Source organism: Hyperolius riggenbachi, chromosome 4 (genome assembly GCF_040937935.1).
Source record: "Hyperolius riggenbachi isolate aHypRig1 chromosome 4, aHypRig1.pri, whole genome shotgun sequence".
NCBI lineage: Eukaryota > Metazoa > Chordata > Amphibia > Anura > Hyperoliidae > Hyperolius > Hyperolius riggenbachi.
In genome coordinates, this window is record NC_090649.1 from 204,849,915 (window position 1) to 204,866,183 (window position 16,269).

Sequence of the window (16,269 nt, forward strand, 5' to 3'; positions counted from 1 at the left end):
GTAATTTTATGTGCATAGCAATAATTCCAATGACTTCAATAATAATTTTGTATGAACTTGCAGATCACTGGTGAATTATAGTTTACACAAAATACAAAACTCTTGCCTGCATCTCTAATTTTTCTATTTACTTCTGTCTGATACACTGTGCAAAAACTATTGATATCCAACCGTAACTGCCAGACATGCTCAATAAATGGAGCCCAACTGCATATAGAAAATAACTAATATCCGGGAGGGAGCTAAATTGAGGTTTTTAATCAATCCAAGCTCACAAGTGATTGCATGGTATTGATTGCTGCAAATTAGCACTTTTGCCCTTTGGGCAATAAATCACTTGTGAAAAAATCAGATTAACAAAATGGCATTAGATTTATGAATGAGATAATTCAAATTTATGTCATTAGATGTCTTTGATGCATAATGCTTGGGAACATTGCATTGTACCTAAATGCATTGTACCTAAAGGGAAAATCTCATCTTTTACAATCAGAAAAATAAATTGAAGATGATACAATTTAGGCTGACTGTAATTTCTCCCAAAATACACACGAGAGGCAACAGATGAAATGGGATGTAAAGGTTCTGCATCCAATTATTCTCTATTCCAATAAGACATACATTTGTAGTCCAATAAATGGTATAGCTGCTAACCTCTCTCATTCGTATTAAGTTCAGGTTAATTATATAACAAAGCATTTCCCTTAATGCAGCATTCTGCTCAGAAACAACAAGTGTGTTAAGCAGTGTTAGCTGGGAAGAATTATGTTACTGACAAGGCAAAGAAAAATACTCAGTTATACCCTTTAATTGCTATCTGAAATATAATGATGCCGGAAATCCATGACTTCATTACCCAACATTTCAAATTGAAACTTTAATGCAAACTAACTAATTTAAAGCGGACCTGAACTTCAGAAGTCCTCTCTGCTCTAAAAGATTCACAACAGCATCATCACCTTAAACAAAAAACATTTCTTTGTTACAGCTTATACAAATCCTAACATAAACCGGCAGTGTTTCTACTTCCTGATTCAGGGGAGCAGACATATTGTTTACATCCACTGCTTTCTCTGCCATAGGCAGTCATGTGACACCAGGGAGAGATCAGATTACATCTTGTGATTAGACACAAATGAGGGGGAATTAGACAGGCTAAACTCTCTAAATACATACAGGGTGCATTTCTCTCTGTTTTTCTTCTGTCCTGTGCCAGAGTTCAGGTCCACTTTAACAGAAAATTCCACTTTTGGAATGTATTTGCCATGAACATAGATTGGTGATGCACAAAATCTTTTTTGATGTAATATTATTAAAAAGTATCTTTTCATTTCACTTTGCAGCTAGCTTTACTGTTCCAGATGGACAGTAAGGACATGCTGCACTTCTTTGACATCTTGTTTGTTTTCTGTTTTGTTATCTATTTCTCCATCTCTCAAGCTCTTCAAATGCAGCTTAAAACTAAAGTCCAGGCTTGTGTTTTTTACAGTAATTGATATTATGTGTAGAATGTATAATGATATGCAATATACAAATGGTTTTGAATTGCACATAGAGACACAAACCAGTCTTTTACTGTGAATACTGTGAACACAGAACTGACTTTACCCAACTTCTCCCTGTACTCTGGAGGAGATGGATAAGGTCATTGTTAGGAACCCATTCAGGACTTGTTCTACCTGCTGGTGGCACTGTGAACGCGGTGGCTCCCCCAGGACCGTGTAATGCCAATTGGCGTTAAAAAGTCTTGGGTGCGTGGTTTGCATGCCGATGGGCACGCATCCCGCTTGAATGACTGATCATCAGTCTACCTAGCAGACTGTTAGATGGTGAAACCACCATCTATTTACATTCTACAGCGCTGCAATCTACGGTAGCGCTGTACTGGGGACAGCCGTGTCACCCGGCTGTCCCCTGGGGAGGCTCACAGGGGCTGAAGCCTATGTGAGCCGATCGCTGGGATTGGTTGCCGGGGGAGAGGCAGGGAGGGGGGGGGGGAATAAAAATAAACATTAAATAAACAATTGTATTAGGGCCTGTACACACTGAAAAACGCAAGCAAAATCGCAAGCGCATGCGTTTTTAAAGTGCATGTAGTTTTAAAAACGCATGCGCTTTTGCCTGCGTTTTTTGTGCGTTTGCGTTTTTCTTGTAATTGCTGATTGGCTAAAGAATCCTTTGTTTTTTTTCTAGTTTACATTTCAACAGGAATCAGGAGATTGCAGAGTCTTCTGGGATACTGACTTCTGAAAAACGCAGGCAAAAACGCAAGCGCATGCGTTTTTAATGCGTTTTTCATGCGCTGTGCTTAAAAAAGCGCAGCAGGCACTGCGATTGCGTTTTTCTAAAAACGCATCGCACCAGTGTGTACAAGTCATCACGATTTTCATTCTTTTTCAAAAGACCTTGCGTTTTTAAAAACGCATGCGTTTTTAAAAACGCAACGCAAGCGCAGCAGTGTGTACAGGCCCTTAAATCCAATAAATAAATGTATTAAAAAAAAACAATAACTTGCAGCAGCGATCAGACCCCACCAACAGAAAGTTCTGTTGGTAGGAAGAAAGGGGGGGTGGGTCACTTGTGTGCTAAGTTGTAGTGCTCTGCAGCAATCTCTTAAAGCTGCAGAGCACTAAATTTAAAAATTGAAAATTGAAAAAATAGCCTGGTCACTAGGGGGGGTGTAAGCCTATGGTCTTCAAGTGGCTAACAGCACAGGGCTGGGCAATAAGTTTGTATCAACTCACAATCCACAGTCTCACCGGCAGATGGCATCAGACTTTTGGAGTTTCTGGGACTTCCATCGCCTGCCAGCAAAGGTCAACCTGCTTGGGACTTTGCATGCCTATCTGCTGACACATCCATTGCTCCTCCTATATAAAACCATCTCTCATTACAGCAGGTGCCATCACATAGCTTCCTCTGTGCTTGTTTAACTCTGGTCTCCTGTATTTCTGGTCCTGTCCTGTTCTCTGATTATCTGGTATCTGATTATTGGCTAGCCTCTGACCTTGTCTCTGCTTTGTGATCTTGTACTGCGTTCTGATATAAATATATGTATATAACCTGTATATTGTTTCTCTGTGTGTGGGCGCAGGCCCGTATCTATTGGCCGTGCAGCAGCCCTGAGCGCAGAAAGCGAAAGGGCGCTGTGAACTCTCCCTCCCTCTCCCCAGGGGACTGCAGAGTAATTAGCTCAGGGATGCACTGTATACAGCTACACTGACTGGCCAGGAGGGAAGGGGGGCAGTCATAATAACAATAGGGAGAGACCAGACAGATGTTTGCCCACGGACCCTCCAGGCAAGCTCTGCATCATGCCCTGTATATTTACCAGCTTGCCTGTCCTCTTATTGCACTTTTATCAGCTAGCCTCAAGTTTCACATTGCCTTACAACAAACCCAAATACACCAGACACCAGACCTGCCCTGAATCACTGAATGAAAGGCGGCCTGGGGGGAGATTGCCCCCCTTCCCCCCTGGCCAGTCCGCCCCTGAACTATACTGGATACCTATACTGGAGGCACCTACCTGGCTAATCTATACTGGGGGCAATTAACCTGGGGCACCTATGTCTGGCTACCTATACTGGGGGGACCTATAGCCCACTACCTATACCTGGCTCCGGCACGGGGGGGGGGGCGCAATTTTTACACTCTCGCACTGGGTGCATTTTAGCCTAGAAGCTGCCCTGTGTGGGCGTTCTGCAATTAAGTGTACATACTGAATATTTGTACTTTACTATATTATGGGGCTCATACATGGTACCATTTTTTCATTTTTTTTTTATTAGATAAATTCGTTCGATTACCCCGTTATATAAAAAAAAAATCGCATAGTTGTTTTCGAGGTACACGATCTTTCGATTAGGCTGAAAATCCGAGGACAATGATCGAATATGCTGAAAAATCAAACTGAGAAAAAAGATTGAAAAAAGATTGAGCTAAAAAATAAAGTATTCGATCTAATGGTTTAATCGATCGGAAGAGACGTTTTTTGTTTTCAACCAGAATCTCTTTTTTCAGCTCGAGCTGTATTTTACCTCAGATTGTTAACACTGACGGCAGTTGTAGCTCAAAGCATCTATTGAGCTGTATTTTTCCTCTGAGTGGTTCAATTTATTTATTGTGAAGTTCATATTACCTCAGAGCAACTATATAGCTGTGTTTTACCTCACAGTGTTGTTGTTGTTGTTTTTTCTTCATGCTGAGCGAATTTTTACCACAGAGCGATTACAAATGGCTCTATTATCTAACAGGAAGAAGGCCAAAATTGTATTTACCTATGGACTCTCCTTGATGAGGACAAACGTACTTTACTTTAATAAAAAAATATATAATTACAGGATCTTCTCAAAAAATTAGCATATTGTGATAAAGTTCATTATTTTCTGTAATGTACTGATAAACATTAGACTTTTATATATTTTAGATTCAAATACACACAACTGAAGTAGTTCAAGCCTTTTATTGTTTTAATATTGATGATTTTGGCATACAGCTCATGAAAACCCAAATTTCCTATCTCAAAAAATTAGCATATTTCATCCGACCAATAAAAGAAAAGTGTTTTTAAAACAAAAAAAGTCAACCTTCAAATAGTTATGTTCAGTTATGCACTCAATACTTGGTCAGGAATCCTTTTGCAGAAATGACTGCTTCAATGCGGTGTGGCATGGAGGCAATCAGCCTGTGGCACTGCTCAGGTGTTATGGAGACCCAGGATGCTTCGATAGCGGCCTTAAGCTCATCCAGAGTGTTGGGTCTTGTGTCTCTCAACTTTCTCTTCACAATATCCCACAGATTATCTATGGGGTTCAGGTCAGGGGAGTTGGCAGACCAATTGAGCACAGTATTACCATGGTCAGTAAACCATTTACCAGTGGTTTTGCACTGTGAGCAGGTGCCAGGTCGTGCTGAAAAATGAAATCTTCATCTCCATAAAGCTTTTCAGCAGATGGAAGCATGAAGTGCTCCAAAATCTCCTGATAGCTAGCTGCATTGACCCTGCCCTTGATAAAACACAGTGGACCAACACCAGCAGCTGATATGGCACCCCAGGCCATCACTAACTGTGGGTACTTGACACTGAACTTCAGGCATTTTGGCATTTCCCTCTCCCCAGTCTTCCTCCAGACTCTGGCACCTTGATTTCCGAATGACATGTAATGTAAAAGTTGCTTTCATCCGAAAAAGTACTTAGGATCACTGAGCAACAGTCCAGTGCTGCTTCTCTGTAGCCCAGGTCAGGCGCTTCTGCCGCTGTTTCTGGTTCAAAAGTGGGTTCATGCTTCCATCTGCTGAAAAGCTTTATGGAGATGAAGATTTTATTTTTCAGCACGACCTGGCACCTGCTCACAGTGCCAAAACCACTGGTAAATGGTTTACTGACCATGGTATTACTGTGCTCAATTGGCCTGCCAACTCTCCTGACCTGAACCCCATAGAGAATCTGTGTGATATTGTGAAGAGAAAGTTGAGAGACACAAGACCCAACACTCCGGATGAGTTTAAGGCCACTATTGAAGCATCCTTGGCCTCCATAACACCTGAGCAGTGCCACAAGCTGATTGCCTCCATGCCACGCCGCATTGAAGCAGTCATTTCTGCAAAAGGATTCCCGACCAAGTATTGAGTGCATAACTAAACATAATTATTTGAAGGTTGACTTTTTTTGTTTTAAAAACACTTTTCTTTTATTGGTCGGATGAAATATGCTAATTTTTTGAGATAGGAAATTTGGGTTTTCATGAGCTGTATGCCAAAATCATCAATATTAAAACAATAAAAGGCTTGAACTACTTCAGTTGTGTGTATTTGAATCTAAAATATATGAAAGTCTAATGTTTATCAGTACATTACAGAAAATAATGAACTTTATCACAATATGCTAATTTTTTGAGAAGATCCTGTATAATAAAATGTTAATAATCATGCACATACTTTAATATTTAATCTTTAATCTTGTTATGAAGACAATGCAAATAAATATTACAGTCTTTGAAACAATTCTTACAATTAGGATCTAAAAGGGTAGGAGTAGAATAACAGAAAGGTTTTGAGGTGCACTCTGGGAGTGACCAAGTTTATGTATCTTGCTGATCTGAGGTTGTGAGAGGTGTGGTGCAGTTTCAGAAAATCCTCCATTTATCCAGGGCCCAAATTGTGTCAGCATTTGAATGTCAACAGTCCAATCTTGAAGAGTGTTCTCCATTTTACAGGTAGCCAGATACACCACATGTATACACATACTGTACAAAACACTAAAAATACACATTTTATTTAACTGCTCTATTCCTTTTGTGCCTTTCAGCTGAATTGGAAACGCCTTCTAGACAGGATATTTCATGAAAACTTTGCAGAAGATGAAGAAATAGTTGTATTGGCCACAGACTATATGCAAAAAGTATCTGAAATGATACGCACTACACCAACTAGGTAAGCAGTCACATAACTGAGTAGTAAGCAGTAACACACTTTAGTAATCATTCTTTAGTAAACTAATTTATTGCTATGCTGTTACGTGAAAAAAAACCTGAACTAAAGTTTCTTACACTTGATCTCATCTCTGCCATGTTCTACACATCAACAAAACTAGTTTTGCTGCTAACCTGTTTTTATTATTCAGCTTCCTAACCTAACTTCCCATGGGCACAGAATGTATCATCTCTGTATCAAGAGGGCTGCCATCTTGCTAAATGATTTCTTATATGAAACATTATTTTCCTAAATACAGTTTATTTCCATCTAAAGGCCACTCTGGGTGGTTGTTGCCCATAGTGATCAGGACTTAATCCCTTGGATGACAGTTCAGGGGCTGAGTGCTGTACAAATGCCTTCCTTCTAGCGATGTGTACATTTTCTATAGGGTGGGGAGGAGCGGGACTGTGCAATGCTCAATGGAATGGTTTCCAGTGGGAGTGGTAAACAGTGGAGCAATGTGCTCAGTGGTCAGTGGGGGATATTTATCAAGAGTGTCTGAGACAAAATATTGGTACGTTTTTAGAAATCCATGCAGAACTGTCTCAGACATATTAAGAAGTCACTTGATTTCTTTTGAAACTGTTCTTAAATAGGAGGAGTTAGGAAGGTTTCTCAGAAAGTGCAATGTGTGAGTGGAATTGCTGTTGCTGAGGTAACCAATACATCTGCTGTATTGCATCATTTCCCAGCACTGGAAGGGTTAAGCACAGAACATCTTCATAGGACACCTGGCAGCAGGAGGGAGGAGCCCTTAACAAATCATGTCTAGCCTGCACTGCTGTAGAACTGCTATTAAGCACTTTTTAATCTGCAACAGTTTAGGGATATATTTGCACTTTTCTTAACTGTAGTGCAGCTCTAGAAATTCTAGAAAAAACTTGAACTGAGCCTGTGGTCTTCCATTTCCTCAAAATGTTCCTAATTGGGGAAACAGAAAGCTGAAATATCTGAGACAGCTGTCTGTATCCTTCCCCTAAACCATGATGGTAAACAATCTTTGTCTTCAGGTCATTTGAGAGTTGTTTTGAGGCCCCAATTTTGCTACTCTTCAGAGAAAAGTAAAAGAGATGGAAACTTACAACTGACCCTCTTAAATACTCTTTCTCATAATTGGATTCACCTGTGTATGTAAGTCAGGGGTCACTGAGCTTACAAAGCCAATTTGAGTTCCAATAATTAGTTCTAAAGGTTTTGGAATTAATAAAATGACAACAGTGCCCAAATGTATGCACCTGCCTAATTTTATTTAAACAGTTATTGCACACTTTCTGTAAATCCAATAAACTTCATTTCACTTCTCAAATATCTTTGTGTGTGTTTCCTAATATGATATATTGAAGTAACATTTTTTTTATCGTAACAACCAATGATTTATACAGGAAAATCGTGACGATTAACAAGGTTGCCCAAACTTTTGCACCCCACTGTAGTTCTGTCTTCTGGCTATTTCTGTTCATAGCAGTCTACCTGACAGCAGTGTGCTCCACAGGCTTAGTAAACTTTTGTAAGTCCATCTAGTCCCTGCCTGAGCCACATCACTATGCCCATGCCCCGTGTTCACTTGCCTACAAGGTATATCCATATATTTCAACGTGTTGCTATATTTTATTTTTTAAACAATAAACATTTTAATGGTCAACTTTTTAACTTCCCTGTGTGTGCAGGAAAGACAAGGAAGCTGAATTATAAACACAAGAGCAAAAATGTAGCAGTGATAGTTGCCTGGTGCAACCAATCAGAATCCCTGTTTTGTTTGAATGATGAAGCCTAATTGGTTGTTCTGTACAACGACGTTACTTTTGCTCCAATTTCTCTTACAACAGTCTTGATAAATCAGCCCCAGGAAGCTTTGCAAACTTCATAATATCATGTTAGACAGATTGATGTGCCAGAAGGTAATGCTTTTCTCTGTATTACTAGCAGTAATATTGAAGATTCGCAGTCTTGTACCTTTAGTGGTGTCACTGGTCAGAATCAATAAAAGACCATTCATTTACACCATGCTGCGCAGGTGACATATAACACCTTCATTATGGCAATAATAGAGAAGTTATTGGTGTCTGCCCTTGGGGAATCCAGCAGGTCATTTAGTAAAGTAAAGGCAGGGGGGTCGGTGAGACTTTGTTCCTCCTTCTGCAAAGGTGAAAATGCCAGTTGAAAAAAGACAAAAACAAAAATCCTTTGTTGTTTTCCATTTCCCATCAATCTCCCTTTCTTTTTTACCTAACAAAATGGTTTTTCCTACTTTTACAGTTCAATTTTCGGTTGTTTCTTTATATTTTATTATTTTTTTTACAAGCAAGGATTGCATCTTCCCTTATAAAACAGAATAGTCCTGGTTTTATTCTACTCTGCTTGGTTTTCATCTCAGACTTGTTTGTCATTGGGGATCTCATCTGAATTTCGTATTTCTCTCTCATCCTCTGTCTCGCTATTAATGCACTCAGCGTTTGGCTTTTTTTCTCTGCCGCCCGCATCTCCTGCTTTGTCTTTCCAGCCTTCTTCTCAATCATTATTCCTTTCTGTTCCTTCTTCCTTCCTTTTAATGTCATACACAGCCCTGGGCTGACTCACAGCTGACATACCACAGCCTCTCCCACACTGGACTCTATGGTAGGGACATTAAGCTAATGGTCATTGATCTGGTGAGAGCTCAATGTGTCCTGAATGTCAATGTGTTGTGTTTTCAAAGTGATTGCCTGAACAGACGAACATTGTGATGCGCTCATACCTAATACAAGGTTTGGATTCAGAGTTTGCCTGCAAGAAACAATATTAGAATATTTTGTTACTTTGTGTCTGGAAAGTTGTATATTTCTGTATCGTATTTTTCTACCGATCTGGAAAATCAACAGAATAATGTATAAACAGCATTCAACAGTCACTGCTTGCATGAGGTTCTGTTCTGACACAATACAAGAACTGCAGGCTCACAATATGCTCAGAATAATGATGTCATTCAAGGTTTAGACCTCAGAGATTCATTTACTTTTCTGCATACTGAGCTGTCTGTATTGCAGCGAATAAAGGGATTGTATGATGAGCGTCCTGGAGGATTAGTTCATTAAAAGCCAGAAGATTACACAAGATTCATTTCAATTACTAGGATTAAAAATGTAAAGAACAATTTGAGGCTTACATTTGCCAAATAGCAAGCTCAAAGGGTGCTGGAAAATAAATCTCTAAGCATGTGCCCAAAATCCTCCACCCCCTCAAACCCCTGGTGACCGCTGTAATTCCTTAGTTACTCATCTTACTTTTCAACTTTCGCTATGATGAAGACTTTAACCTTGCGGCAGACGGAGGCGCAGGCTGGAAGGTTGCCCATTCCCTACAAGATTTTTAATGCGGAGGGCTGAGCTGGCTTGTTTGAAAGAATATTGGTGTACTAAATTATGTCGAGTGAATTAAAATCATTTGTACAACATAGTACCAGCATGATAAATACATAACTTTCATCACTTCCTGTTTTCTACAGTGTCCTTCACAATTACATGCTATGGAGACTAGTGGTAGTTCTGAGTGAACATCTGTCCACACCTTTCCGTGATGCCCTTCATGAACTGTCCAAAGAGATGGAGGGCTCAGAGAAGCAACTAGAACTTGTGAAAGTATGTCTCACACAGACCAATAAACACTTTGGAATGGCACTAGGAGCCCTCTTCGTAGAAGAATATTTCTCCTCAATCAGCAAGGCAAAGGTAGGGATAACCAAATCTAGGGATAAACTGTCAAAAATTGAGAGATTAGTTTGGCCAGGAAAAATATGATTTTTAATTTAGCCAGTTATCGTCAGTAGTGCTGCACATCCTTTTTTCCATTCACTTACGGCACAGGGACATCAAAAGGTGGGGCCAGAGGGAAGTTGGACACCAGAGAGGTCACTCCCGATTAGTCCACTTGCAGTCCCAGAGATGACCACAGGCATTTGCTAGCATGTAGCCTGTGCTCATTAACGGCTACAGACTATATTCACTTCCCACAGATAATAAGTACCAGCTGATGTGACTATACTGTACCCTTTTACAAAATGTTTGTTTTCTTTTAACAGCTCTTAGACTGTGTTGAATGGTTTTGTGTTTTTGCAGGTGCAACAGGTCGTTGAGGATATCAAACATATACTTGATCAAAGGTTAGATGAATTAGACTGGATGGACATAGAGACCAAGGAAGCTGCAAGAACAAAGGTGAGCCTATCTTTACAGTAAACAACCTCCTCTGAATGCCAAGCATGGGAGATTATTTTTCTTTTTTTCTTTAGATTTTCTTCATGTTTCATGTTTTCTTGTTTAATTATCATATGTTCTGGTTTCATGTAACATGATACACTTGAATAAAAAGTTTTAAACATTACCCCTTTCCAATCCATTTTCTCGATCACCCAGGTCCCCCCAGCTCTTACTTTTTCCCAGTGTGCGGAGGGGGATGTGAGTAATAAAGAGAATCCTGTAGTGTGTGTGGGGGGGGGGGATCTGGCTGGGCCTCTACCTCCTTGCACTTGATTAAATAGGCAGCTCGCCATCAGTGGTGGTGGTGGGTGGTGTCTGGGCGGGCTCCAAGTTGCACACTGTAGCTCTGCCCCACTACATTTGCGCCAGGGTAATAACAACATGTTTTAATTTTGTTATATTAATGTGCTTTTTGATCGGTCTGGGCATACTCCTCCACACTAGCAACTCACACTTTTGATTTTTAATAAAGATATCACACAGCACAGCATGGTAGCAAAGGATCTAAGTGTCAAACTTTGTCCAACATTTTAATCCACATAAGCTGTTGTCACACCAGAAGCAATCAAAGATTTAGTAAGACAATTTGATCTAAAAAGGCTGACGCTGTGCTAGATTTCATCTATGGAACCTTTGCTGGGTACATAGGCCTGATCTGACCTAACAGTTTTCCAAGTACTACAGAGCCCTCAATAAATATCTAAGCTGGACACACACGTTTACATCGAGCAATGGGCAGGCATGGGTAGCAGAATATATATTCAATGCCACCTTCCCGAGAGGGGATAAGAGAGATAAGGAAATTCTTTCTTCCCTGATCAACTACTACCTCTGAGAAGATATGGCTAACAGTGTATTCATGCACCTTTGTATTTGGGATAACCAGCAAATAAGATCAAGAGCAGTGACGGCCATTCGCGTATCTGGAATCCTATAATCCTACATGTATGTCTGATATCATTAAACAATGATAACAAGTTAACACAGCAGAAGTTTATTTATACATGCGTAGTATGGAAAACAAGGCAATTATTCTTTTAAAGTGATCATTAGTCAGGTGAGTTATTTCACTTGAAGTCTCTAACTCACCTTGTAAATTGCCAGTGATTGTGCTGAAGTGATAGCATGCTTGCTATGGGACAATTATATTGTGTTGTGGTATTAACACTCTTGTAAGGCATTTATTTCACTCTTACACAGCGGAGTCCCATTGGATTAAGCTATTATACAGGTCTGGATAATTATGTTGATATAGAGCTTTGCAGACTATTGTAAATTTAATTCCTGATTATTCTTTTCATTTAGAAGAAAATCCCTTTTTCAAATGATGGTATATTTCTACAGCCATGCTAATATCTAAAGCTTTCAATTTAGCTAGGTTCGTTACAGGCTTTAAAACATCTGAATAATAGGCTAATAAACTTGAGGTTGTTGGGGATACTGATTAAAGTCTGAATTGGGTTCAGAATCGTATCTTCTGCATAGAGATTTATATTGCCTTAAAGATAGATTTAACAAATGCTAACAAGGTGGAAATTGCAAAGGTGATAACTTACACTTTATATGGTGTTTATGCTAAAGTCCAATAAATACCGTTAACAAATACAAATTTACCGCACATTACAGTAAATGATAAACGCTTATTTTCTATCTAAGTATTGTGTCAGAGACAGGGAGAACTTTTTAAAGTTCACCTGGAGGGTATTTAAAGGATAAGTGTACTTGTATTACTCAGTGCGCCTATTTTTTGTCTTCCGAAGAAACAATAACTTAGTAATCCTTGGAAAGGGCCATTTTTAAGATGTCCTCAGAGCAGTTTCCTGCTCCCCAAGCAAACACATCTGTTGTAAACATATATGCCCTAGCTGTTTTCTGGGTAGTGGAGTTAGAATTCCAGGAATTATAGGGTGCAGTTATTTGAAAAAAAAAAAAGTGCAAAGCAAAGCTTGCTAAAACCAAATACAATGCAAATCTACACTGCTTCATAAAATCCCACTCAAAATGAAACGGTGCATGTAAAGTGGCATTGAAAATACATTGAGCCCAATCCAATTCACTTTTTCTCTTGGATGATATTTTCAACTTACAAATAAAATGCTTTTTAAGCCTTTTAAGCCACCAGCCAGCAAGAAAATAGTCGGATTAATTTAGACAGAATGTTTTCACCGACTTTTTGGTACTTTTTCAATTGCAGAGTGCTAAACAGTAAGTGGAAGATTATAACCTTGGAGAAAAGTTACGGGAATCAGTGAATTGGACTCTAAATATGGTACTGCCACTGAAAGGGAGCAATGTTTGCATTAAAATGCATACTTGCCATAAATGTTTCACTCCTGGTTCCTCCCTCTCTAACACTGATAAAGCTGCAGAATTGTCTTATGCTGGGAATACACGGCTCGATTTAGAGCCATTTAGATGGCTTGATTGATAATTTCCGACACGTCCGATCTCCCGCCCGATCATTTCCACGCTCGATTCTGAACGGGAGACAATGGAAAAAGATAAGAAAGATGAGCAAAAGATAAGAGAATCCCCCGCAGAATCGAGCACGAAAAACGTTCGGACGCGGAATCGTGCTCGAAAATCCAGCCGTGTATTCCCAGCATTATTCTCCTCTTTTTCTGCTTGACCATTTCCCATATGATGACCTTCCAGCCTGTTTGTTCACAATGTTACAGTGCGTGGAGGTGTCCCAGAGAAAAAGACATTCATTTGTTAATTCTACACTGAAAATTAGAGACACCCACTAATAACAAGTCGGTCCACCATTAGCTCTGTGATCACAGCCGATATTCTTCTTGGCATGGATTCAACAAGATGCTGATATCGTTGCTGTCAACTACCCTAACAATTTCTCTTTACAGCTAAAACACATGATGGTGATGATTGGGTACCCAGATGCTCTTCTGAAGCCGGGAGCCATGGATAAAGAGTATGAAGTAAGTTTCCTTGTTTGAAGGGAATGTATTCTTCCACAATCTCATTGTCCCCCGAAAAAAAGTTGTGCTGCTGTAGAAAAAAAAGTGCATAAAAGCAGAATGCAATAATGTGCAATTCATGTTAATTCTTTCTCTAATTAAAATGAGTACAAACACAATATAGCAGCTTTTGTAACATTTTTTTTATTGAAAAATCTAAAAAACATTTTGAATTTGATTCCAGCAACTTGTTTAAAAACATGTTTGGGACACAGGATTATTTGCTACTGTGTTGTATCAGCTCTTCTATTAACAATGCATTCCTTCAGACCTGCTCTGCCCCTTCCCCTCTGCCATGGCCCCAGCAATATCCACTCTGTTCAACCTCTCCCCTCCACTGGAATTTTCCCCTCTACCTTCATGCAGGCCATCGTTCACCTATTGCTGAAAAAAGTCACCTAATCCGTCCCTACCCTCCAGCTACCACTCAATTTATCTCATTATTTTCACATCCAAACTCCTCAAATGTCTGGTTTGCAAATGACTGCCCATTTTCTAAACTCTATTGCCTTATTTGACCCCATTCACCCCATCCCACCCACTCCACAGAGACAGTACATACTAAGGTCAGCAAACCAAACAACTCAAACAACCACTATCCCATCCTTTTTTTTCCTGGACCTCTCCTCTGCCTTTGACACCATTGATCGTTCCCTCCTGCTCCAAAACCTACACTTAGTTGGTATCCGTGGCTCAGCCCTTACCAGGTTTTCTTCCTACCCCTCTTACTGCTCTTTCCAGACCTACTTTAATAGATCCTCATCCCTCTTCACCAGCCCCCCAACACAATGTTGGAGTCCTTAATGGCTGTTTCCTAGGCCCCCTATTCTTCTCACTGTACTGCCTGTCTGTCTGCCAACAGCCATCTCCACCCGGATGTCTGACAGATTTTTGAAACTCAACCAGGAAAAGACTGGACCTATTATCTTCCCACTCCTTGACATCTCAATTGTGATCAACAACATGTCCATCCACCCTATCCCTCAAACCTGCTGCCTGGGTGCGTCCCTTGACTCAGCACTCTCCTTTACCCCCCACACATCCAGGACATGTCCAGGTCCTGCCATCTGCAACACTACCAACATGTACCCCTACTTAACCCATTACACCACCAAACTCCATGTCCATGCTCTGGTCATCTACAATCTGAACTACTGCAATGCTATCCTGGACTTACTGAGACTAGACTCTGACCCCTCAAATCCATTATGAACGCAGCTGTCAGGCTCATCCACTCTTCCCACAACTCCTCTTCGGGTGCCCCTCTTTAAAAGTCCCTTCACTGGCCTCCTGTCCCTCTACCCTACCCTTTACCCTTTCTAGTAACTGTAGCCACACATTTATAGAATAGAAAAAATATAGATTCCTCTTTGATCTGAATCTGATCAGAGTGGGATCTATTCATTCCACACACTGCATATAGTTCAGTAAATTTCAGCATGAAATCTATTGAACATCTATAGAACTCGTACAGTACAATTCTATGGCCCATCAATCCACTAGTGAATCTACCAGTGCTCCTGTCATGATCGACAGAGATTTTTACTCAAATAGATTATTATCACTGAGAATTGATCAAAGTTACAGTATAATAAAGCTGACCTATTGAGGCAATGATTTCTGACGATCAATTCTGCCAGGAATCAAATCAATGAATGTATCATTAGTCTGTGGAAGACTCTAAGAAATGAAACCAGGTGCTTGCATTTAGCAATGAATCTAGTATATTTACATTTTTTCTGACTTGTCTATCGTTTTCATATAGGTTTAGTTTGATTTGATTTGATACTCATGGCAAGATTTTTCTTCTAGTTTGAAGTTCAGGAAAAGACATACTTCCAGAACATTCTGAACATCATCAGATTTAGCATCAAACAGTCAATAAAGAAGATCCGTCAAGAGTTTGACAAATCTGCGTATGTATGAATGATTTCAACCTGCAAATGTAAAAGTGTTGTTTATTTCCAGTCAATCCATCATTTCTAATGTAAAGTACACAAGTACTAAGGTCTGATTTGTAAGTGCCTCATGTTACTTCCTGATAAACAGGAAGTAGTGTCAGACACTTAGAGAGCGTGACCTCCAGTGCGTGGAATGCATGGAGTTATATGTTCCTGCCCGCCACTGCTGCCAATGATTGATGCTGGAGGGGTAGCACTGAGGGAAGAGCCCGAGGTGAGGAAGGGGGGGAGAGTGGTCCTCTCTCTGCCGAAGTAGGTAGCCATGCTCTCCCCTCATACTACAACCCCTCCTGTCCCCCAAAACGGCCCTGGGCATGCCCCAGAGGGGCTCCACCCACAAACACCCCCCCCCCCACCCCCCCACCCCCCCCCGCGGGTGCAGGGGCTGAAGCCCCTATTGTTACACAACTGCTCCCCGTGTCTGTATGGGTTTCCTCTGGGCACTCTGGTATCTTAAAAAACAAACATATAAGTTAATTGGCTTCCCCTTAAAATTGGCCCTAGACTACAATGGACATATGACTATGGTAGGGATTAGATTGTGAGCCCCTCAGAGGGACAGTTAGTGACAAGACTATATACTTTATAAACCGCTGTGAAAGATGTCAGTGCTATAGAAAT

At 40.3% G+C, this 16,269-nt stretch overlaps 1 protein-coding gene across 1 annotated transcript in view; it reads left to right on the plus strand.

The window, feature by feature from the left end:
* Positions 1-16,269, plus strand: part of ECEL1 (endothelin converting enzyme like 1) — a 120,804-nt gene that overhangs the window by 83,542 nt on the left and 20,993 nt on the right. The window contains exons 6-10 of the mRNA XM_068279331.1: positions 6,311-6,435; positions 9,959-10,181; positions 10,569-10,667; positions 13,574-13,648; positions 15,500-15,603. Of these exons, the coding sequence (XP_068135432.1) occupies positions 6,311-6,435; positions 9,959-10,181; positions 10,569-10,667; positions 13,574-13,648; positions 15,500-15,603 (626 nt within the window). The remainder of the gene's footprint in view (positions 1-6,310; positions 6,436-9,958; positions 10,182-10,568; positions 10,668-13,573; positions 13,649-15,499; positions 15,604-16,269) is intronic.